The sequence below is a fragment of the Seriola dumerili genome, unplaced genomic scaffold, assembly GCF_002260705.1.
Source record: "Seriola dumerili isolate Sdu_G_001 unplaced genomic scaffold, Sdu_1.0 BDQW01000068.1, whole genome shotgun sequence".
Taxonomy (NCBI): domain Eukaryota; kingdom Metazoa; phylum Chordata; class Actinopteri; order Carangiformes; family Carangidae; genus Seriola; species Seriola dumerili.
In genome coordinates, this window is record NW_019174323.1 from 4,270,826 (window position 1) to 4,296,052 (window position 25,227).

The following is a 25,227-nucleotide window of genomic DNA, read 5'->3' on the forward strand; positions in this document are numbered from 1 at the left end:
CAGAGAAGAGATAAAGACTGGCCTGCCAAAATAGAATGGCTCTGTGGATGCAACCGTTACCGTGACAAAGCTACCATATCCATTTTGTTGGTTGGGGCGATGGCACCCAGGGCCACATCCTTATTTTCTGTCTGCTGTTGCACATCTGGGATCTGGATTAACCCCCAATTTTATGGAGGATTTAGAGCAATTACTGCCACTTCTTGGCCATGTTTAACCTGTGGTGGTTGGGAAAGCAATTAATGGTGTGTCATTAAACTGTTCACAGGAAAAGTGCTTCTTTTGGTCTGCATATCCTAACTTTGACAGCTTGATGAAGTATCACACAGGCATTCTGACCCTAAAAGAAAACATATATACAGAACAGCGAGGCACACATAGACAGTAGAACAGCCATTTCACAGATCTCACATTATGCATGGTAATCACCTTAAATCACTTTGGGCATTTAAGGGTAGAAATGGAGAGTAGTAGTGAGGCTCACATGCCCGAAACTAGTTGAAATAATTGCAAGAATAGAATGGGTAATAAAAATGTGGAAAGTTGGGTGCTAACAGTATGCGGAGAGACAGAGTGGAAGCGCTATTTCTGTTTGAAAAACCATAGGCACACCTCCACACATTCTATTGGCTGAATCCAAAATTAGATGTGTTTTTGGAGAGTTAAGAGGGAAAGAAACACAGTTGACATGCTGCTGTGGGATGTGGGGGTGGGGTGGGATGGATGTGGGGGGGTGGGATGGGGTGGGGGTGGTGGGGGACTTGCTAGTTACACTACCACAGTGTTACCCAATTACACTGTAGCCAGAGGCCATCAAGATAGAACCACACTGTTGGAGAGCAGAGGCCTCCAGAGCAGCTCTATCATTTACCCATCTCTCTGTCACGGCAACTGCATTGTAAAATGTTAGTTGTCACTTACTGCCTGTTTTTAATACCCTTTATAGTCCAAGTGGGTGCTCTTTATAGACGCAAACACAATCTGTTAGCTGGTGAGTGGCTCGAGCTAGCTGCCCACAGAGCTTTTGTAGGACATCCCAGGCGGCTAGTAGGCAGAGGGAGGGAGGAAGGAGTTTCCTGGCCATCTGTTAGCTCCTCTGACCTACTTATCTGCACAACTGGAACAGTGTCCTTCTCCAGCCCAGCCCTGCCCGACCCCCCCCCCCCCCCCCCCCCCCCCTCTCGCCACCCTGCCTTTAATCCCAATGTTTGTCTTCCAAAGATAGCCACCTCACCGTTCGAGAAGCTCATCTACTACTCACATGCTTAAGTGAGGTTGGGGTAAGAGGTTGCATCATGTTGGACCCCATTAGTCTGTCTGCCCTGTGTGGGATCATTGTCCATAAGGAGGCAGAAAATCTTTCCTCAGGAAGCGAAAGTGTTAATTCTGTGTCAGTGAGGCAAGATTGTAGCCTGGCCTGCATCACGGCACCTGCACATGAACTCACCCAAGGCTGCAGGTCACAACACACATCCAGTCTATGGCTGTTTTTTTTTTTTTTTTTTTTTTTTTTTTTTTTGTTTTTTTTTCCAGTGCCACGTTAAATCCTGCTGAACTTCCTCGTTTGATCCTCTGCAGCATTGTGGGCGTAAAACAAGGGCTCCGCAAGCCACCAGCTGTGGCCTCTTGATCTTTAAACTCAAGGAGTGAACCGGTGCCGTGGGAGAGTGTCACAGTGGACATGCAGGCTTTGAGTGTACTGTTGTTGTTGTTGTTGTTGTTGTATGTTTTGTTACTTACAGTAGGATGCAAACAGTGCATTTTGTGTGTCTGTAATCCACATTCTGTTAATCCCTCTAAATACAAAGGTAACCTAAATCAAAAGCCATTAGACGTCAGTGCTGTTCCCATGCTATCATGTCATCTGCAGTAGGGTTAGGTTCTATTTGATGACAGAAGTGAAACCTTAATTTAAGTGATAATATATGTAAGACTGCAAATAATTATTATTTTCTTTGTGGATTAATCTGTCAATTCCTTTTTTATTGATTGTATAGCCTGTAAAATTAAAAATTGGGTAAAATGTCCATTATAATTTCCCAGAGTCCAGTTTTCTGGAGAGTGTGAGTGTAGAAAAAAAAAAAAAAAGCCAGACCAGCTGTTTCCATTCTTTATGCTAAGATAAGCTAAATGGCTGCTGGTGGTAGCTTCATATGTTGCAGAGAGAAGTGAGAGGTATCAATCTTCTCATCTTAAGTAATTATTTAAGCACTACATGTTTGAGTTCAATGATTTTCAGTAGTTTTTAAAGTATTAGTAGTAGTTCAAAAATATTTGAAGTAAAGAAATTTGCTTTGCCAACCCTAGCTGAACTTTTCTTCTTTGAGAAGAAAATTTAGGCCCAGTCATCATTTGTGTGAACAGACAGTGATGATGAGATAGTGATGTGGCTTACGGCGATAACATTTTAAACTCTATTCTTATTGGTGAGGAAGGCTTAAAAATAGAGGCAGGAGCTTGTACAGTGTTCAACGATGCATGAAAATACAATGATACTGAATAAATCTGAGAGAGGAGGGGCTGGTTACATTTCAAAGGCGCTGTCAAAACTGACAGGCTCTTTACTGTGGGGTTGCTAGGGAGACGGGGCCTATATGACTGAGGGATAGCACTGAAACTACAAGATGCTACTTTAACACGAATAGAAAAAACCGAACAGCTGACAGAAGCGAGAGATGCGCGGAATAAAGTAAACAAAGACTCAAGGAAAAAGTGTTAAACCACCGCAGCAGAAGGTACAAAAGATTGTGGAGAGAAAAGTCTAGAAATTAAGTAAAATACAGGAAAGAATGTGTGAAAGAAGAAGGTCCAGCACTGAATTAGTGTGGCTAGTGGACCATGCAAGGTGGTGCATGCATAATCACCTTGGAAGACTGAAAGTGAGGCTTTTAAAGATTCAGCTTACTCTCTCTCTCTCTCTTTCTCAGTGTTTGTGTGAGTGTGAGTGTGAGGCCTGTGAACAGCAGCTGCAGAAGGCCTCCATTAGCATGCTGGAGGTGGTTATGTAAACTGTCATGCTGTTAGACAGAGTGAATGTGGGAAGTCGGGCCCTGGAAACAGAGGCCTCTGTCTTCATGGAAGCAAATTCAGTGGTTGTGATTGATTTTCTCCCAGTGTGTGTGATAGACATTACCGCCATGAAATGATACGGCTCAGAGGTCTCGAGGAAACTCTGCGGCTGTATCAGATGAAATTGTCGATAAATCTGAATTTCATTATGCCTGCATTAAAAGTGGTGGTGGTAAGTTCTTATCAAACCGTGAATCCAGCTTGTCTGTCTCAGCTGCGTTCAACTCCACGGCCTCTGAGCACTTGGTGCTGCCCATACATAATTGAACTGGGTTCCTTCTTGATTGAATACATCATATCCATTTTTCTATTTGTATTAGTTTAAGCAGAAAAATATTTTCAGGACGTAAACTGAAATACTGGATTAAAACTGAACCATTCATGCATATATGTTGTAAAAAAAAATCACTGCAGTGTAGTTTGACGGGGATTTGCATTTAATCATCTATAGTTAAGTGATAATCTACAACATTTCTGTGTAAGTAAATTTACATTTGCTCTCTTTCACCTGTTGATGCACACACAAGAGATTCAGCATTTACCAGGCTCCCCATGGTGCACAGGAAGTCACGTGTTTTCTGTTTTCAGTAGCAATTACTATATTTGGAAGCAATGTAAGAAGAACTGGGTAGTAGTAGTGCAAAACATTAATAAGTCGCCATGGCTGCAAAGAAAAGAAAGAGGCATCTACAGAAATGCAAACTTCTAGTAGCAGAGAATCAATGAGACATTTGCAGTGCAAAAACACAACAGAGAGGATCCACTGTCAGTGGAGAAGGGGCTTTTTTTGAAGGAATAGTTTTAAATTTTTTAAGAAATATGCTTTGCTTTCTGGCCTAGAGTTAATTGAAAAAAGTTGATGCCACTCTCATGTCTGTACAGTATATATATATATATATATATATGAAGCTACATCCAGGAGACAGTTTAACTTAGCTTAGCACAAAGCATGGCAGCAGGGTGAAACAGCTACCTTGACTCTGTCTAAACATAGCCCCCCAAAAAAACACAAATTCTTGTTTTCACACAAGTTTTTGAATGGACAAGGCACATGGCATTTAATGTGGTAATGAGTGATCTTTAGAGACGCAGACTTTATACCATTTGGACAGATCCAGGCTAGATGTTTCCCCCTGTTTCCTGTCTTTGTGCTAAATTTTTAGCTGTCTCCTGGCTCTAGTTTCATATCTAATGGACGGATATGAGAGTGATTTTAATCCTCTCATGTAACTCTCAGCAAGAAAGCAAATAAATGTTTTTTCCAAAATGTCACACTGTCCCTTTTTTGAAGAAAAACCATTTCACAAATTACTCTCTTTTTGAAGGAAATCCCCAAACTTATGTACAAATACAATAAAATCCCCTTTCCTTTCACACCATGTCTGGCTGTCAGTGTTTTAATTCTCAGTCTGACCCGGCATCTCTGTCTCCTCCTGCAGGTGTTTGCCACCTACCCCAACGAGGATTACGACAGGCGTAATGAAGACGTGGATCCCATGGCAGCATCTGCAGAGTACGAGCTGGAGAAGAGGGTGGAGAGGCTGGACCTGTTCCCCGTGGAGCTGGAGAAAGGTACAGAGCATTATGAGCTCTCATCAGTATTTGTCCAAATTCTACATTTACAAAGCTGTGCACAAAAGACCTGAGTTTGGTCAAACAAATAATTCCAAGTATTTATTTTAACCTGGTTGGGGCACTGTTTATTTACACTATATTAGGAAACAGAATACAAGACATTTCACATTCATGGAAAGGCATTTGAAAATGAATTTAGGTTTATCAGATTAACTTCCCACTGAACAGTTTGAGTCGTTCTTTTTTGTCTATTTTTGAAGCTGCATAACAAAACATCCTACATTTGGTGATTACTTAAGTAAAAAGGCCTTCAGTGTTCACACACTGCCTTCTGCCAAGCTTCCTTTTTCCCACAAAGCAAAGAAAGTGCAATGGCTTTACCTTCCATCTCTCCCCAGTGAGCCACACTTCCAACATCCCTTCAACATTATGGTGCATTAATATATTTATAGAAGACTATATTTGGAATTGTGTACAGGGCAGGTTACACGGGATACCATATGTGATCATGTTCAACTGATATGCTGCTGTGAGTGTACTGTCTACATTAATCTAGTTGGGGGAGAAAAAGCAAAGGCTCTGGTTGTTGGTCCAAAACAGTAAAGAGAGAAACGGGGCTCACAAATGAATACAATGTCTCAGCAGATTACGCCTCTGGCAGGAAATGGTTGTTATCGCTGATTCTGATCTAACTTTCAGAACACATATAATGAAGGTGCTTTTATTACAACTATTAATCAATATTCTGCTCATACAGAAAGCTGCTGTCAATTTTTAAACTTACACAGACAAGAGCTCACATAGCCTCCTTTTAGTCTGAGGATTGTTTTTAAGCTACTTTAGGAATGTTTTTATGGACTTGCCCCTGAATATATATGTTAATTTAAAAAGTTAGACTGTTTAAATTGTCTGTTCTTTCCTTCTAATTGTTTTCTGTAAGGGTAACTTAAGCTGCAATTCTTGTATAAAGGGGCTGGTATGGTTTTTAAATGCAGTATATGTAGATTATACTTATAAAGATCAATTGATTAGGTTGTACTTAAGGGTATCGTGTGGATTTTCTGACCAGTAGAGTGCTATGGGGCAGTGTTTTTATGAGTAGGTCCCTGGTTGCACAGACAAAGGCAATGAAGAAAAAGACTATTAGCAAGCAAACTTTGATGTAACAATGCATGGTTTAAAATAGTCAAAGATTGGCATTGTATTTTATTTTTTTTATGAGGAAGGAAATGCATTGTCTGGCCTCAAGGACACACACAATGCATTTTGGTGAGTAACAATGAATGTGAATATAACTTGTTTGTTTACAAGAAAATGTAATAGTGCACCTATAATGTTGTTCTCATCTGTGGTAAAGGGAAAGGGGCAAGTACTGCTTTTAGCACTTTTACTAGCTAAATTTATCCTAACATGTAAATCTCAAGGCTGATGGCATTCCTCATACTTGACTCTCAATGACATGACAGTATAACAAATTTAAACCAAAACCTGTCAAACATGGATTACAATAACAGTATGGTAACAGCTAGTCTGGTATTCCCCACTCTCTTTCAGATGGCGATGGCCTGGGCATCAGTATCATCGGGATGGGTGCAGGGGCTGACATGGGCCTGGAGAAGTTGGGCATCTTCGTTAAGACGGTCACAGACGGAGGAGCGGCACACAGGGATGGCAGGTACGTTTATTCATGTTAAATTGATTTTGGATCGTCCTGATTGAGACACACTCTACAACAGAAACATCCAATTTCAAAGGTTCTCTTCAAACTCAGAAGGCCGTTGCCGTGTTCACCATCTGTCAACCTGACGTTGGCTATTTCCAGGAGTGGATAGTTCATTGTCTCATTTTGATCCCTGCCAACTGCAAATAGGTCTTGCTGCCAAGCACGAGGACTTAAAAATGGAGTTTGGCCATAGTTGAACTGTTACCATAAATCCTAAACTCCTTTCTTTACTGTCTCCTCCAGGATCCAGGTGAACGATCTGATTGTGGAGGTGGACGGCACCAGTTTGGTGGGAGTCACCCAGAGCTTTGCCGCCTCTGTACTCAGGAACACCTCAGGAACTGTCAAGTAAGAGTTGCTCTAACTAGTGATGATTTTATTACAATTTAACTGACTCACTTTAACACCAAGAAACACAAATCATCTAAACACTGGTGTTATTTTTATAATCAATGTTAGCCGTGTGGCTCTAAGGAGGGCAATGTTGGTTGGTCTGTCAGTTGCTCGATCCACCACTTCAGCCCAGACTATATACTGAACATCTCAACAGCTATTTGGTGGATTACTATAAATTTTGTACATTCATGGTGCGCAGAGGATGAATCATTCTGACTTTGGTCCTAATGTTTCATCTAGCCACACAATAAGTCAACAACCATTGGATGGATTATCTTGAAATTTGGTACAGATATCCCCATAGATATCAAGATATGCCCAGATGATACCTGCAAGAGGAACTGTAGTAACTTTTGTGATGTTTTAATTTTTCCTTTAGTTAGATAGATAGATAGATACTTTATCTATCCCCTAGGGGAAATTCATGTAACAACATCATCATCAAAGTTAATTTGACAAAGTACCTACAGAACCTAAGCCACTCCCACCAGCCTTGGTTGTACCTTGTGTTTAGTGCTAAGTAGCAAACGCTAGCATGCTAACATGCCAGACCAGAAAAGTTAACAAAGAGTGCTAAACACCAACATGCTAGCTTTGTAATTGTGAGCATGTTAGCATGCTGATGTTAGCATTTAACTCAAAGCACCGCTGTGCTCTTAGTTAAATAGACTTTCGTTTTTACAGTTTCCATTTTGCAGTTGCCTTGGGCTTTCTATAGGTGTTAGTTGTGACTAGAGCATAATTTTTGTTTTACTATCTGTCACCACACCTCGCTATGACACACAGCATTCTTGCTTGAAGAGATGGTTTCCTCTATACCCATAGTCAGTCTTACATGCAGGACTGACTTCTACCACATCCTGCCCATTCAACTCACCAGACTGCAGATTTCTATCTCAAGTCTCAAAGGGTCATGATTATACCCTTCAGCATTGAAAAGCTCCTTTTGGAGACATTCTGAATGAGGTCCAAAGATTCCACACTATAGCCACAGAAAACATGATTATCAAATACAGTTGGCATCAAAAGTATCATTTTGAAATGCCAGGGGGCTATTTGTAGCCTGGCTCTTTGGCGTTTTGGTGGAGCTGACTGTTCCCTTTGTGCTCCTTTTGTCATCTAAGTTCATTCATAATTCAGGGTTTTAGTGGTCAAGGCTGTTGGGGTAATTGTTAGTGTTGTGTGACTTGTGAAGATCAGAGACCTCCATAGATAGCTCATACATTATGGATCTGCTGCAGCGATGGCGAAGGGCACTAGAGCTCAGACCTATTCATAAAAAACGTCAGGGAGACAAATAGACAGGGGGCAGGAAGTGTGTTTGTGAACATTTAATTACCCGTTAGCGCAGCAGAAATTGAAAGGCTGCAGCGGCTGGCTTAATAACCGATTGTGGCTTCATCATGATTCACTTTACTTTTCCCTGATTACTGTCTTTAATTGGACAAAGATTTGTGAGTCTCAATCAGGAAGCATATAGCCTCTATAATGAACTGTACAATGAGCTGAAGGAGTAGGCCAGTAACACAGAGACTGCCTTTGTCCATGTGTAAACAGGAAACCGTTTTCTGTCATCAGAGAGCAAGCACATTCCTTACTGCATTAATACATGCCACTATAACACTCTAAGCTGTGTATTATATATGAAAACCACTCTCATGGTCCATGTGGAACCAGTGTTCAGGCTCCACAGTGGTCTGGAGGGAAAAAAAGGGCCATCATGTATTATTTAGCATGCACATACAGTATCATACCATATCAGATAAAGGCCCTTTGAGCACGATTTGGGTTTAGTGGTTTGTGACAGATGTTTCAACTGGACTGGTGATTGTCAAAACGCAGGTTTGTGATCGGGCGAGAGAAGCCGGGTGAACAGAGTGAAGTGGCCCAGCTCATCCAGCAGACCCTGGAGCAGGAACGTTGGCAGAGGGAGATGATGGAACAGCGCTACAACCAGTACATGGATGAACAAGAGGTCAGTCTTGACACTCAGGGCTGAATATGAAAAAAAAAACAAACAAAACACTGGTGTAAGATCTAGCTGACCACACGGCTTGTTTTTGTCATTCTTGAATCAGAGGTGGTGCAATGTCTGCAAACACATGGTGCACAAGTGAGGGTGCAGTGCTTACTAATCCATTTTCCCCCAACCCCTCCCCCACCACTTGCATGTACACATGCATTGCTGCAATAACAAAAAACAGATTTTTGAGAATTCAATGTAATATTTAGACGACTAACTTCAAAATTGTTGCAGGGGAATTTAAATGTAAAACACAGCATGTGAGGAGCATGATCTTTTACAGCTCGGCTGTTGTCTTGTCAGTATTTAGAGGGCATCCAATCAGTTATCTCAATGCATTAAGAAAATTAAAAGTAAGAATATGAAAAATTTGACTGTTGCAGCTGAAACATAGTCTTTCACTAAGCCACTTAATAACAGAACAAAGGCATCATTAAAAAGTAATAAAGTTAAGTGACCTTATCAACCCGTTCAGACAAAATTCAGCCTTAAAATGAAAAACAAGGCAGATTTTTGCAACTGTTGGTTGGCCCTGTATGTCCTTGCTTCCCCTTCAGGATTATGAAATTCATCTCAGTACCGTCGTCAACCGAAGTGACTCTGGTGTGGCTGTGTTGTGTGTGCTACTGGCGCAAAGCCACTCTGTTGTGTCCAGCATGTAGTATCAGTCTGATTAAATGATAAGCTCAGCTCCAAAATGGGGACAAATCAGGATGACTCAAATTTTGTGACCCAGGATGTCCTTTGCTTTGTTAATCGTAGTGTCTCAGTTTTTCTCTCTCCTTTTACATAAACGGAACAAAAACTGTCTGTAGTGTTATTATGATAATAGAGAGGAAGTTGCCTGAAAGGGGGTGATGGTGGGTGGTTCTTGAAAAGCATTAGGTTGTATAATGGAGAGTATAGTCTGCTCTTTTGAGTTTGGCACCATCTAGTGTCCATTTAGTGTCATAGCGCAGAAATATGTGCTTTTAACAGCTCCATTAAATACTGTTTCAGTGCCTTCTCCTATTTTTCTGCTCTGTTTTATTCAAACATTTAACAATAGATGTAAAGAAATGCTCATTTTGTTCTCTTAGAAATCCACTTAACTTCCCAGAAAACAGTACAGTGTAAAAACAAAAGCAAAGTCTGATAGATGTTTGAACAATCTTTCTTCCTTAAATTCAGTTTTATCTATACAACTGATAATGTTTGCACTTTTAAATGATCCTTCTACACATCTTGTCCCACTGCAACATCTGGATTGACAATGATATTAGTTAAAGAAGCAAGATGTAGCTTTTAAACTTGGTAATCATAAAAAAAAAAACTTAATTGCAGCGTGAAGATACGTTTGCACTGCACATCATTTAATAAATTATCTCCTTACCTCAACCTCATCCCTGCAGGGTGCTGAATATGGCACAGATGAAGAAGAAGATGAGGATGAGGAGGTCAGTCCGCCGTATCCCAGCGCCATCGAAGTGTTTGACTTGGCAGAGAACGAGGACATGTCGCCTCTGGAGACAGACCCTGAGAAACTGGCCCATAAATACAAAGAGGTGAGCAGGCAACTGCTTAATTGGAACATTTCCTGTGTAATCACAGCTTATTTCCCCTGATGTGCCTAATATTAACAGATGTATTTAAAAATGTCATCTCTCTCTTTGCTGTAAAGCTCCAAATAAAGCATGCTGTGACCCAGGCTGAGATCCAACAGCTGAAAAGAAAGGTAAGGTGTTACTTTAAGATAGTATTAAATCATTATGTTATATTAGACACTAGATAACACTAGTCCTAAAAGAAGAAGAAGCATTGGTTATTTAGTGTTTACTGTCTTTACTGAAACGGATGCTTCACCTGTCTCTCCAGCTGCACCATGCGGAGCAGGAGAAGCAGCGCTGGCGTATGGATAAGGCTCAGCTGGAACAGACCCTGCACGAGAACAAGGAGCGCATGGAGAAGCTGGAGGGCTACTGGATGGAGGCTCAGAGCCTGTGTCAGGCGGTGGACGAGCACCTGAAGGAGACGCAAGCCCAGTATCAGGCCCTGGAGCGCAAGTACAGCAAAGCCAAACGCCTGATCAAGGAATATCAGCAGAAGTAAGACATCTTCATTACACAGATGAGAGCTCAAAGAGATGTGTGATGTATCACATTTGAGCTGAACAGCCTTGACACTGTCGTCTGCTGCCTTCAACAGGGAGATTGAGTACCTGAAGAAGGAGACCCAGCGTTGTGCACAAGTTGGGGCTGAGGCCTCCCTTCTCAAAGAGGAGTCTGGACAACTCCAAGAACAGGTACTGGAGGTGACCTAGATTTAGCCTACTTTGCTGGTGCTTGTAGCTTTTACTCTCAGATACAGTCAATGGGCAGCACAATAAATAATTAATGTGCTCTAATACAAAACCTGGATTAAAACTGACTTTGCAAAGTGCAAAGGAAAATGATAATGTCTCAGAATGAATTTGGTGCTTTCAGCTTCAGCTTCAGCAGCACATTAGGTCTCAAACATCAACAGTGACATCATTTGCAAGAGTTGTGATTAAAGCCTTTTCTATGTGTCTGGTATTTATTCAAGCATGAGTAAAGAGTCATCAGATGATAAACTGAAATTACATATTATCAATCAAAGGTTCTCTTATGGCATTTTAATTGCATAGCTGAAGATGTAAAGCTTAATATTGGCCTGACATTTAGATTGGTATTTAAGGGTCCGTCACCAAAAACGAATGAACAGTTTTACAGTGAATGGAGCTACAGCTTGAGGAGGTGACAGTTTGTTTGTTTTTTCAGCATTCATGAGAACAATTTGGCACAAAACTGCCTCTTAAGTCAGTCTTGTGGCATTTATACAAGCCTTAAAATAGTTTTCAATGAAGCTTCAGCAATAACAGCAAAACCTCAGAGGGACCATATTTAGTCAGTATGTTGTATTAGTTATTAAAAGCCCAACATGACTCACACTGCAGCAACCACGTGATAATTATAATAACATTTGAACAAAAAGTATTTGTGTGTTTGCCAACAATGTGAAAAAACTTCAGATATATTTCGATGTCAGAAAAAGTATAAAGATCAGAACATATTGTGTGTCAGTTCTAGATAATGTCCGATTTCAGATTTTTGGACCCAGCTGTGTTGTACACTGTATTGATCACATACCGTCACTTGGTTGAACATGGTCGTAACTGCATTATCCTCTCTCTGCTCTAGGTGGCTGATCTGGAGTGCAGGGTCGAGGAGCTGAAATCGGAACCTTTATAAAAAAAAAAAAATAAAAAAAAAAGCCTTTTTTCTGTTTCGCATCTCAGAAAGCAGAACTTCGCCAGATGAAGTAGAAGATAGTGTTATTGTACTTGGAATGAACTGCAGGGTATTTCTTGATTCCAACCTGAGCTTGGTTTCCGGTCGCATACTGTATATGTGTCCTCAGGCTTTGTATTTCAGCCACTTAACCCTTTTAACCATGTTTTTCTGTTAACATTTACGGGAACGTGAAGAACGGTTTTATCATCACAAACACAGACTCTGTTGAGCTCTAGATGTACTGTTCCTTTTTTAACTTTCAGAGTTCAGTATTTAATCCCTTAATTTGTGGTTTTGTGACAGACCTGGCTGTTGCTTTTAATTGCCAAAAAACAAATTCCTCTTTCTTTTGCCTAGTTTTGTGACCTTTTTTTTCCGAGTTTGTACAGACGTGATACTGTGTGGTTTAACAATCAGTTTGGTTTGTAAAAATTTTTATTATGTGTATAACATTTAACATAATATAAACTAATGAGATTGAGGGTTGTTGTATATTTTATGTGATGAAGATGTGTAAATTGGACGGAGATTGCACTGAAGAAGACATCACACAAGGTGCTTCACTGGAACAGAGGACTAGACGAGAATGAGTCTTTGAAGGTGTCTTTGAAATTGTACAAAACAGTAACCCAACCTTCGTAGGGGTCTTGTCACTTAACCTTGAGAACCACCTGCTGCCTACCTTTCAGAAGTGTTTGTGTATTTTTTACACATTAAGACTCATTAATGAGTAACCAATCCTTCGGTTTCAACCCCTCGCTTCTTTCAAAAAAAAACAACAAAAAAAAAAAACACAGAGACAAGCCTCCACAACTGCTGTGCCACAAAATGAAAATGGATCTTTTTTTTTTTTTTTTTTTTCCCCCTCAAAATGGATGTTGTCAAGGACTTGTGTAACTGGTATTAGTTAGGACTACTGATATAAGAAACATTAGTGGACTTGGGATGTTAAAGAAGTCGTTACCAGCAGCAAAGTTACAGATTTAAAAAGCTTGTCTCTAACCAGCAGCTGCACTTGACACCGCTGTGTGTAGCACATGGAAAAACACTGCCAGGTTTCTACCTGTTTCAATTTACGCACAGTTTAAAATAAAATTGAGTCTACTTGTGTCAACTGTCATACCAGTATGTTTGTATAGTTCAGGTAAGACTGAAATATTTTACTTAATATTTATAATATAGTCAAGGTGGAAATATGAGCTAACAAGGACAAAAACTGACAAAATCAATGCAAAAAGCAACGTTCAATAGACAAAGTTATACTGTGTCATGTAAAAAAAATAAAAAGTAGTAGATCTGGATGACATTGAAAAAAACAGGCATGGTTATGAGTATTTTCATAATATTAAGGCTTGTACAGTGCACATGCTTTGCATTGTATGTTTTGTGGAATAAATGGTCAACAGTGATGCTCAAGCTGGTTGTTTTTATTTCAAAGCAGGTTAACGTGAAACAATAAGCATTTGTTTACGTGACTGTGCATCTTCCTCTACATTTTTTGTTATTTGCAGGAACCCCATCCAATGGATGAATTCACTCCCTTTCACATAAGACAGAAAAATATATTTTTAAACAGAAAAATTCTGTTTGGATATGAAGTGCTTTATCTTTAAACTAACTGAAGCTTAAATAATGTTATGTACAGGACATTGAAAAATTCTCTGCAGCTCTCCCACAATGCCTCCGCTAAGTCCTAACAATGTGATCCGATTACAAGTGCATCTTCTGGTGGTGCCTCCTGAGGTGATAGTTTCGTGAAAAGCTCTTTCCGCACTGGGTGCATTTGAACATTCTCTGTCCCAGATGAAGCATTTGATGAGCTTTGAGACTCTGCGGGCGGCTGAAGCTTTTGCAGCACTCGGGGCAGCTGTAGGGCCTCACCCCCGTGTGCTTCCTCTCGTGTCGCTTCAGGTCTCCCGACTGCCGAAAGCTCTCTCCGCAGTGCGTGCACAGGTACGGCTTCTCTCCCGTGTGAGTCCTGAGATGAACGTTGAGCTGGCCGGTGTACGAGAAGCTTTTGCTGCAGTGAGGGCAGCTGTATGGTTTCTCTCCTGTGTGAATGCGCTGGTGCTGCTTCAGACCGTAGTGGTTGGTGAAGCCCTTCCCGCAGTCGGTGCACAAGTACAGAACCTTCACCTGCTGGTAGCACGTGTGAGATTTGAAAGCTTTGGCGCTCGCACAGCTCTTCCCGCAACGGGGGCATGTGTACTCCTTTTCCCCTTCCTCATTCTCCAGCTGATCCATCAGGTTGTCTGAATCGCAGTGTGATAGATACTCCACAGGGTGGTGCCTCTTGATGTGTTTAATAAGGTAGCTCTTCATCGTGAAGGAGAACTGACAGAAGGAGCATGAGTGGAGCTCAGACGTGCAGTGATACTTCATGCAGGTGTTGCTCTTCTGATGCTGTTTCAGGTTCCCAGATGTAGTGAAGACTTTATCACAGCGCTCACAGCTGTAAGATTTTGCATTAGCGTGCACTGTCTGCTCATGTCTTCTCAGGAAACCAGACATGTTAAAAGTCGCCCCACACTGACCACACTTGTGCTGTCTCAAAGCGCATTTGTGTGCTTTAAGATCATCTGGGTTTCCATATGTTCGTTTACAGCGATTACAGCTAAACCACTTATATTTTGTTAGCTTTCCATTTCTGGCAGCAGGTGCCTTTGGTTCAGTGCAGCTCTGCTCAGCCTGAGCCGGGCCGGTTAATGGCTTCTTGCAGATGTCTGCCCTTCGTTTTGGAGCAATGAGCTTGGTTATGGCAGAAATTCTAGATCTAGCTCCAAGTCGCTGAGGCCTCTGAGAGGGAAGCTTTTGGATGGATTCAACTGTTTCGGCTTCTGAGGGTTGTGGAATGAAGTCAGGATCATGGGTTTGATCATCATCAGCAGGCACTGGATCACCATCTTGATTTTCCACAGCAGTATCCTCTGAGTGATGCTCACTGATGTGCTGCTCAAGGGTATCCACTGAAGAAAAAGTCAGTGAACACTCGGCACAGCTAAAGGGCATGGCGTTTTGCTCCTCGGGAGCCTCATTTAACTTTTCTTTCCTTTTACTTTCTTTTTGGTGACGCCGCAGGTGCCTGGTCAGGTCGTTGTACTGGCCAAAGCACTTCTGACACACAGTGCAGACATATGGACGTAACCTCTCATGGACAGTCACCTTATGCTTTTTGAGGGAGGCTTCATTTGTGAAGCTTTTTCCACAGTCTGTACAATTAGATTGGAACATCTCCGCCTCTCCTGCAGAAGTATTCTCAGTTTCAGTTACGTCCATATCTTTCTCACTTACATTCATGTCCTTAGTTTCATCAGCTACGGCTGGATCTGCTGTTGTAAAAAGTTCTGACCTCTGTGTCAAGCTCTCAGTCTTCTCACTGAAGTTTTTCTTTTGATTAGGGGCTTTTAGCACAGTCTGCTTTCTGTGAACTAGCTGGTGTCTGATTAAGCCAGAGGCCTGGCTAAAAGTTCGCCTGCACTGTGGGCAGCAGTAGGGGCGCTTGTTTGAGTGAACACAAAGTTTGTGCCTCCTCAGGTGAGGCATTTGCTTGAAAGTCTTCCCACAATCACCACATGTTTTGGCTTCAACGGGATCAACAGATAACACCACCAGGGATGCTACAGAGTGACCTGAGTCGGCATTGGAAGTGGGATTTTCAGGTTCAGCTACCTCAGCGGCAGGTGTTGTACAGTCCTCTATAGGCTGTGAGTGGAAGTGCTCTGTATGTCGCTGGAGAAAGGCCTCTGTAGTGAAGGTCAGCTGACATTCGGAGCACAGGAAGATCTGTGATTCTGCAGTTGTATTATTCTCTACAATTAAGAGGAGAGGAGGAAAACATTAGTCATACTTAATTTTACCATATAAAAACTAATACTGAATTGTAAGAATTCTCCTGTTTTAAGGAAGATTTACATGGTGATCTTAAATGACACTAGTGACTGGTTCATAGAAAAACAGCCAGTAAAAAATCTTTTTTTTGTGACTAGTGAAACTCAGATAGTAAGTACCTGCTGAATTCAACTTCATAAACCACATCTGGGTCCAAGCTTCACTAAAATGGGTGAGAAGCTTGTTGCTGGGCCACACCATGAGCTCGTCTCCAGGTTGTATGGTGCGGCAGCAGTGAAAGAGGACGCTGCCTTTGAACTGGACCGCCAGCAAATTTGTCTCGTCTTTATTACGAGCGCAGTTGACATACCTGTGTAGGAGGAAAGAAGAGAGCTTGAATATAAACATGGACAGATTTTTAGATGCACCGTGATGTTAGGCAAAGCACATACAAAACACTGACATTCTGACAATGGAAATTATGGATTATATTTTTCGACCACAGATTCAAATCTTACATAGCACGAGAGACAGGACACAAAACTTGGTATTGGTAGGTTTTGAGTAAAAACGTAACACCTGGCTACTTTAGCTAACCTACACCCACTGATATACTTGTTTTTAGCTATGTGTTTGCATGCACGTTATGGCTACCTCCCATGTCCTGCCTTCCTTCAGAGAGTTGCTTGTGTGTGCCAAATTCCGTTTTATATCCTGGCACAGCCATCCAAATGGGAATTTTCTTTTTCTCTCTACAGTTTGGATCATTTTTAATATAGTTTCATTTAAATAATGAAATAATTTAAATACATTACCTCATCCAGTTTGAGTGTGTTTCTCTGGCACCATCAATATACTCATACTCATGTTTTCCTTTGCAAATCTACAGAAAATGAGAATATTGTTGAGACAACACAAACATACCAATTACCAAAACAGGAAGTTGTTGTAAGAATGAGTCTCAAATACAAATCAAGACTTATTTTTTTATTTCAGTTTGGCATTTCTGAGCTCACCTCCCAGGAGAAGTCACTGGCCATTGCATTTTCACTTGTTGTCACTTCCCCCTCATATGGTCCAAAATGCATTCCTGGAGACACTATTGGTCCATGATTTATGACCCCAACACCCGCCCTGGGAATACTAGATCTGCCTATCATCAAACCATAGGGAAGAGTGAGGAGGGCCCTCTGGGGGACACCCATGCTTGTTGGAAAGTCAAGAACGAAAGAAGGGCCACTAATATTAGCCGGGTCACTCTGGTCCTGGAAGAGAGTCAGACACTCCTCGCAATCTGGGAAATATAAAGAGGAGGAAAATAGAAGAATACAGTAAATTATGTTTATGGTTATCTGTATTAAACCACCTATAAGTTACACACTATTATCATGCACATTAATACACCAGTGACAATTTTAAACATTCATAGTCAAGCAACAGTTCCTGTTTATCACAGAATATTTTTGCGCAAATATTCCACATATCAGTGGGAATATTAATTCCATTCAACACTCAAATTGGAATTAGGAAAAGGAAGAAATGAACAAGGCCTCTTTGTCTTACAAGGTCATACTCTAGGGCATATTTCATGACATTTTGTTCATTTTCTGTCTATAGTTTTCCAAGGTAATGTGGAAACTTTGTATGAGGCCCATGATGCTGTGAAAATACACTGAGCTGCCAATTTATAAAGTACAAATAGCTAAAACTGGAAATTCAATTCATTGCAGGGCTGCTGTATTGGACTGCATTAGTTTTAGTTGAGTGTATCAAAAACTGGCAGCTGAGCGTAAGTAGAAGAGGTAAAATAGTATCTTACAAAAGCCATCATCCGCCTCTGGGTTTTCTTCCTTCCCCACAGAGTCCAGTTCCTTCTGGATTGTTGTTTCTGCTGGCTCTAAAACCGGTATCACTACAAGAACAAAGACACTATTTAGAAACTTGTGTATGATTTCACGTTATGTCTCTGGTTTAAATTTTGAACAAGAGCACAATCTAATCTGGAAACTTATACCTGTCGGGGTGCTGTCATCAGGTGGTAGACACTCCTCTGTAACAACAACCTCTTCGGTTGTCTCAACCCATTCCACACCGTTGCTCCTGCCCGACATGAGTGCAGACTCTGTGGAGTATTTAAAGAAATTATTATAGCTACACTTTTGGCTGCTGCTCACACAAACAATACAAAACACCAAAACAGCTGACGTGACGACTAGCGTTTGTATGTTAGCCCATATCGAGAAACACTAGAATCAGCAACATGTTTAACAGGCTAACGTTACATTCCATAAAGATGGTGAAAAACCATAGTTCTGATAAGATTCAGTGCAAAAAGTGCTGTCATTAGTTTGTTATGGCTAATGGCACAGCTTTCACAGCTAGCTAGCTATCACAGAAGCACAAGCAACATTAACAGCACGATACATTCCCGGCTAATTTTTCTACATTAAAGTAGGTAAACTTTTGAACCTACTCAAATCACAGTGAATATATTCCTCTGATTACTTTGCTAACTAGCATTCAAAACGGTTGCTTTTGGCCGTTAACATATGGTCTCGGATTAGAAGCCAGAAACAAAACTAATCGAGACCGAGGACGCTTCCCCGGAAGTAAATAAATATCCCTTTCAGCATAAGGGTCTGCATTTCCGTTATTTTCCAAATAAAAGTAGTAATATTAGAATTACTTATGCTGTTTTTCTGCCATTGCGCTTTAACAGCGAGTCCAACCAGCAGCATCAAATTTATATATGAAACACGAGGAATACTTTACTAAAAACAATTCTTAAGCATAACGCGCAACTGGCTAGAGTTATGTAAACACTGCCGACTTCTTCCGAATCAACGGCGCCGCTGGTGTAGTGGTATCATGCAAGATTCCCATTCTTGCGACCCGGGTTCGATTCCCGGGCGGCGCACGGATTTTTTTTCCCAGTCTAACAACACTATTTCTTACAATTGACATAAATTGTAAGCATAGAGTAAAATCAATAACAGCGGCGACAATAATAATATCAAAGCGCTATACCGTATATTTTACACCCTATACTGAATAAAACCAAACAATTTGGTGTTATACAGTAGGCTAAATATAGCCTATATCTATCTACTGCTACAAACTTACTTTAGTGCACCTCTCATTGGAAGAAAGTTTTGGTTGCTTGGTAATGAAAAAGCTTGTGCAATACTGATATTCTAGCAAAATTCGTATGGTAAGTCCAGCATTGAAAGTATTACATAAGTAAAAGTATGTAAGTATGATAAGGAAATGTACTCACAGCATTACAAGTAAAAGCACTCAGTGCAGAAAATGGACCCTGGGACTGATGCAATATCATTTTATTTGATTATTATTATTTGCATCAATATAAAAACATGATTTTGTTGTATTTGGTTATGGTTGAGGCAGTTTTCATTATTTTATATTGAAGTGATACTAATTATTATTTTAATTACGAATTAATTTGCTGATTATTTTTTTCAATTTATTGGTTGTTGATTTGTAAAGATTCTGAAAATAGTGAGAAATTACAATAATAAAGTAACACCTTCATGTTTTGTCCAGCAACAAGTCTAAAGCCCTTAATTTTCTGTTAATCGGAAAATCGATTCATTTACTACTTCCTGTCCTGTTATCTCGCGAGATTCTTGTAACTATGAGATCAACAAATTTTCGTTAACACGCTTTAGTCAAGTTTTGGCTAGGAGTACCTAATAAACTGTGGGCTGAATGTACTGTATGGTATAGCAAGGTATTCCCTCAAAAGAGCATCCATTCTTTCCTGGTGCGTCGTTGCCCGGCAACCTGCTGAATGATGTCTCCATGTTTGTCTGTATTGTGAGAAGAACAAAAACAACATCTGTATCTTGGCAACGACGTGGCCAACAGAGAGTACCACAATCTGCTTAAAACGTCGAAATGAAGTCGGTTAAATTTATTCGGAGTGTGTCTGCGTGCGAACTCAACTGTAAACCGGCGGAGGGATGTCTCAACATGTGCGGGATGTGTCCATCGTGCGTGTTTGCCCCCAAACCACCGGGTTCCACTCCGTGTGTGTGGAAGGTGTCGGATGAATTCAGGAGGAGATTCCTAGTGGAGCTTCTTTTACGCTGCAGAAACGTCCAAGTGCTCGAAAACATCCAGAATGTGCTGGGTGTAACATCATGGACTTTGTTCACTTATGCCAGGTCAAGAGGCCCGACTTCGCCTCAGGATCACCCCTGTCGCAGCACAGACCGAGCTCTGGATGGGAAACCACTTGGCATGGATATAAATGATGTCTGGGACTGGTTCAGCAGCAGTCCAGACTGGATGAAATCATGCTATCTTTGCCGTCTCTTTTCACTTTGTGACTCGGAACTTTTACGCATGGTGTCCAACCTAACCAGCGTGCTCCTGGTCAGGCAAAAACGAGGGTTTCTGCAGTTTAACTGTAAGACAACAAGGGGAAAAATACAACACGATAAAGCCCATGATTATATGTTTTCTTTTAGTTCAGGAGTTAAAAACAATGTCTTACTTTTGTTATTTATTTAACAACACTGCATTTGCCTTTTAGGTAAAGGTAGTAGGACATAAATACAGTGACGTGGGCTTTGCATTGTTGAAGCGTTTATTTTGACTCAATAATTATGTACCCTTTTCAGTAGGTAGCCGCAATACCAATCAGTTTGATCAGGACACTGATGAAGACTCAGAGGACCCTGCTCTCATGGTGGTGCCTGGATCTTCAAAGTCTGTGTCTGGAGTCAGCCGATACAGAGACTTCATAGGCTGCCTACCTGTTGACCTGTCAAAGAGGATACTAGGTAAGTCCACATGTAGGTAACACCAATGACATGCTGTCTAAGTTCACTGATCATTTGCAGTGTTTTTCAAAAGGAACAGTGCAGTGGTACTGTAGCTGTATCCTTGATACATTTCAGTTGGTTTCATATTTTCCACAACACAAAATATTATACATCTCGCAAGTTGGTATGAAGCAACTACACCAGGCCAATAGCACCATGGGGATGTCACAAAATGACTCAAGAATGCTCTTGCTAAATCCACCACATTCAAGTGGGTAGCCCTTGGATATAAGAACAACAAAGACCTGCCAAGCAACAGTGTGGCTGTCTGCTCTCAGTGACCTCTGTCTGCTGCTTAAATGACATTTCACTGAGAGGAAGAATATGACAGACAAAAGGCCTCCAGGCAGAAGTGGTGACAATTACATTTACATTTAGTATCTTTATCAATAACAAAAATCAAACACTTTTGTCCTTACTGTACATTATACTGCACATGTGTGTCTCCTAACAGGGCTGTTAGAGGAACATACTTTAAGACGCTGCGAGAAGGTTTGTCAATACTGGCAGAACCTTGCAAAAGAAACCATGGAGGAAATCAAGTTCAGAAGACATTTCCAGGATCAAATTAAGACGATGATGAAGGTACAGTATTTTCTATGTTTATGTGATTTAGTAATATCCTGTAAATACATAAAAATTAAAACTTTCTTGAAAATTTATCTGATGTAACAAATTCGCAGTGGTGGAGACAGCAACATACATAGTTCTTTCAATAAAAAATTACATTATCACTAATGTTTTTTTCTGTTGTAGAGGTGCAACGGTTTTAACATAGTCAGTCCTACTTACTCCAACATCGTTGAAGTCCTTGTTCCCACAAAGGATGATGAGAGAGCTGATATTCATTCCAATGTCCAGAAGGTTAACAGATCAAAACCCTGAAAATCCATAAACCTAATTTTTTGCACCACATTGGAGATGCACCAATACATTGATTATCTTTTTTTTTGACTGGTTTCACAGGTCAAACCATTTGAAGCTGCTTATGCCAAAATCAAAACCAAAACCGTACAAATGGAAGAGCGAAATGTGTATTGTGGTGCATATTTTACCAAAGTGCTGCTGAACAAGTTAGTGTTCAGTTTCCTTCTTTTTTGTGAAATGCTGCACATTGGATTTAAAACAAACATTCATTCATACAACTGATGTAACTCAGGTGTGGTTGCGTGTTTGGATTTGACAGAGAAGACCCTCACAGGGTGGTGGACTACAGAGGCAGATCATTTATGGCCACGGGTTCCAAGGACCGTGCGGTGCATCTGTTTTATGTGGCGTCAGAAACGAAAGCCGTGTCTGTGATGAAGGGCCACATTGGCAGCATCCGGGCTGTGCTGCTCTGTGAGGACAGAGACCTGGTGATAACTGCCAGCTGTGACGCCAGCATCAGGTGAGGAGGACAATGGAACGTTAGTGCATGTCATCATAACTCAGATTTATGAGTTGAATTTATTTTTAAGGTGATGATGAATCAAGTAGATCCAATGGTGTGGGTGTTTATTTGGTGTTTCGTCACAACTGTAGGTGTTGGAGTTTGAAGACAGACCGGTGTGAGATGGAGCTGTATGGTCACACTGGCACTGTCAACTGCCTGGATGTCCACGCTGATAGGCTTGTCTCAGGGGCTAAAGACTGTTTAGTAAAAGGTGAGCAGCCTTTGTAGGATGTTTATAGTCTTTCAGATTTAAAATTACACATTTACTATTAATCACAATACACAGTGCTGCAATGGGCCTCAGCAAACGCGGATCATCATCAAATCTGGAACATGGAATAACCTGTTCTGGGTTTTACTCAAATGTGCTTCTTACAAAATGTAAAGACCATGCAGAAACAAAGATATTCTCGCAGGACCAGTGCCATGCTTTTCGGTTTGCAAATATGATTGCCAAAAGCAGGAAGTCCACTGATATTTAACATATATAAGGGTAAAGTTACTCTAGAAAAGGACAGAGGCATGGTGGTAGTTTTTCCAAGCTGTACTTTACCTTCACCAGCAGCAGGCAGAGCTGACAAGCAAACAACGGTTAATAAATACTAGGCATGCCGGCTGATGCTCAGTTATGATCAGGCCTAAATTAGCAAACCATGCTCACAACATCATGCAAACACCTTCAGTTCTTTTGAGGTCTTCAAACCACTGTTCAAGAAAAGTTTATATATTTTCTATTGCGATAAAATTTGAGTACACTTATCAAGAGGGGCTACACGATTAACTCCTCAGGCTTTTGTGGCTCTGCTGGAATAATATTTGTGTTTTCATCTTTTTAAATTTTGATATGTGCAAATGAACTAAACTTTATTACCGCACCGCCAGTGTGGAATCTACAAACAGGAAATCGTTTTGAGGATTTTAATTTCAAGCACCCAAGCTCTATCCAGTGTGTGAAAATCAACACAACCACAGTCTATAGCAGCTGTGATCGGGGCCTTGTCAAAATATGGGACATGGAGAAGGCATCACTGCTCAGGGTGAGAATATTAGTCATCAGTGGAGAACGCTTTCTCTCTCTATAAATATACATACATATATATATATATATATATATATTCTTTTATGTAATCCCCCAGGTGATCGATGCCCACAGGAAGTCAGTGAAGTGCCTGTTCTTCGACGAATGGCATCTTCTCTCTGGGGACGTAAACGGTCAAGTCATGGCCTGGAGTGTCAACTGTCACGCTAAAGAGTGTCTGATGACCTTCAGCCACCCAAAGTAAGCAAGAAACCTTTGAGGCTGATATGCAAAATTTATATTTAAATATGTTTTTGTCACCTTTTTTTCCCCTGCTGCTTATTCCTGTCAATATTAGCCATTTGCAACCAATAGAAATGTCCTTTTTGTATCACCACCTAAACACAATATGTGAAATATCTCTGCCTGTCTTTTTAATTATTTAATTTTTAACTACAGTACACTCATAAACCTAAATAACCTTTACAGCAGGGAGGTCAAATCTCTGACCCTTGTGTACCTGCGTGTTGTTACTGGCTGCGTGGACGGGAAGATTCGTATATTTAATTTCCTCACTGGAGACTGTTTGAGAGACATCACAGCAGAGGCTGAAACAGGCGGTTTACTGTCCCTGCACTTCCATGACAACAGGTGAGGCAAACACCCTCCCACGAAAGCATGTTTATTTTTTATTATTGTGTTATTTTTATTTGATCTTATAATTATATCAGTGCAAGTTTACATTTCTGTCTCGTATTTTTTTCTCGCTGCCTTCATTTAGTATATTAGTGAACACAACATCCAGTGTGAGGCTGTACCAGTTCGCCAAAGTGTTCTGGGAGTCAGCAGAGAGAAGCCAGGGCGATGTGCCAGCTCAGGATGGTTCAGTTTCTGAGAAATGTGCAGCTTCACTCAGAAAGTTTCCCTGCACCTCTTTCGAGGCAGATCACAAAGCACAGGTGGCTTCACCCAGCCGAAAGATGCACGACTGTGACAGCAAGAAGCCAGAGAGAGCAGAGCTGCGTTACCACACCCGCTTCCTGTTTACCCCCACTAAATGCCAAACACAAGGTAAGCATGCAAAAAAGTATGTCAGAAGTAATATACTGTAGGATCAGTTTGTCCTTAAACAAAACATTTCCTTTATAGTCAGTGGTGGGGCTGCTAAACAGTCAGTGATTCTTAGCGAGAAGGCAACGTGTGAACGGATGAAGAAGAGAGGTCTTCATCATCCTCTGACACGTGACTCCATCCTCCTCAGAGTCAGTGCCATTCAGAGGGCGCAGTGCACGGATGAAGTTAGCATCAACATGGAGTGCAATGCAAGGCTGCGTGATTCCTGGGGTCCTCGCATGACTCAGGATCCTCTACACTCTGACATCCAGGCCCTGAAACACAGGAGGGCCAAGACCTGTGTCCATATTCTGCAGAGAGGCACCAGTCAAACTATAACAAACACAGATGTCACCACTGCTCCTGACACCACGAGGAGACACCATCACTGCTTATTTTCTAAAGAAACACAGACTCACACTGCTGACACACAGAGGGCAATCAAGAGGGTCGGTGCTAAAGAGGGGCCACAGGCTCCGGAGCGCATTCTCACGAAGTCACTACCAAATCTAGAGTACGGCATAAAAACTGCTACCAGCTTACCCAAGATTAACCCTTTTGGACCCATTCAGAGAGCAGGGGTGATTCAGGCTGGAAGACGATGTCCAGTCCGAGAGGGAACTCATGCAGAGATGTGAACGAAACCTGTCCAGTAGGCACACCGTGACACAGGTCACATTTGTGATCATTTGATGAATGATATGAATGCCATCCGAACTCCATCACCACTGCGCAATTTACATTTTCAAGGCACCTTTGATGTTTATTTAAAACCCCACTAGAGGTCAGTATTGTATCATCTGATAGTGACCCAGAGTAATTGCACAGTATTTTTGCAGCAAGCTTTAGGTTTTTTATTTTACTTTAATTTTCAGGATATGAAATTAATTTGTAGTTTGATTTGTAG

The 25,227-nt window shown here is 41.1% G+C and overlaps 3 protein-coding genes and 1 non-coding gene across 4 annotated transcripts in view; 3 read left to right on the plus strand and 1 right to left on the minus strand.

Annotated features, from left to right (window-relative positions):
- The window catches only part of LOC111219883 (neurabin-2-like), a 20,575-nt gene extending 8,534 nt beyond the window's left edge, over positions 1 to 12,041 (plus strand). The window contains exons 3-11 of the mRNA XM_022742721.1: positions 4,509 to 4,641; positions 6,199 to 6,319; positions 6,611 to 6,715; positions 8,606 to 8,738; positions 10,178 to 10,330; positions 10,447 to 10,500; positions 10,641 to 10,870; positions 10,971 to 11,067; positions 11,984 to 12,041. Coding sequence (XP_022598442.1) covers positions 4,509 to 4,641; positions 6,199 to 6,319; positions 6,611 to 6,715; positions 8,606 to 8,738; positions 10,178 to 10,330; positions 10,447 to 10,500; positions 10,641 to 10,870; positions 10,971 to 11,067; positions 11,984 to 12,034 — 1,077 coding nt within the window. The 3' untranslated portion in view covers positions 12,035 to 12,041. The remainder of the gene's footprint in view (positions 1 to 4,508; positions 4,642 to 6,198; positions 6,320 to 6,610; positions 6,716 to 8,605; positions 8,739 to 10,177; positions 10,331 to 10,446; positions 10,501 to 10,640; positions 10,871 to 10,970; positions 11,068 to 11,983) is intronic.
- A 1,464-nt stretch (positions 12,042 to 13,505) lies between these two features.
- Positions 13,506 to 18,496, minus strand: LOC111219884 (histone-lysine N-methyltransferase PRDM9-like). Its single transcript, XM_022742722.1, has 7 exons — positions 18,378 to 18,496; positions 17,919 to 18,026; positions 17,724 to 17,816; positions 16,921 to 17,198; positions 16,720 to 16,787; positions 16,084 to 16,274; positions 13,506 to 15,885 (listed from the first exon to the last, which is right to left on the minus strand). The coding sequence occupies exons 2-7, from the start codon at positions 18,013 to 18,015 to the stop codon at positions 13,787 to 13,789; spliced, it is 2,826 nt and encodes a 941-aa protein (XP_022598443.1). The 5' UTR covers positions 18,016 to 18,026; positions 18,378 to 18,496; the 3' UTR covers positions 13,506 to 13,786.
- Positions 18,497 to 18,750: 254 nt separating this feature from the next.
- trnag-ccc lies at positions 18,751 to 18,821 on the plus strand. The gene has a single exon. It is a non-coding gene; the product is annotated as a tRNA-Gly (tRNA).
- A 1,001-nt stretch (positions 18,822 to 19,822) lies between these two features.
- LOC111219592 (F-box/WD repeat-containing protein 10-like) lies at positions 19,823 to 24,958 on the plus strand. The gene is made up of 11 exons (XM_022742310.1): positions 19,823 to 20,336; positions 20,554 to 20,712; positions 21,209 to 21,339; positions 21,721 to 21,827; positions 21,941 to 22,144; positions 22,279 to 22,400; positions 23,072 to 23,226; positions 23,326 to 23,468; positions 23,697 to 23,858; positions 23,989 to 24,278; positions 24,357 to 24,958. The coding sequence occupies exons 1-11, from the start codon at positions 19,823 to 19,825 to the stop codon at positions 24,956 to 24,958; spliced, it is 2,589 nt and encodes an 862-aa protein (XP_022598031.1).
- Positions 24,959 to 25,227: the final 269 nt, after the last annotated feature.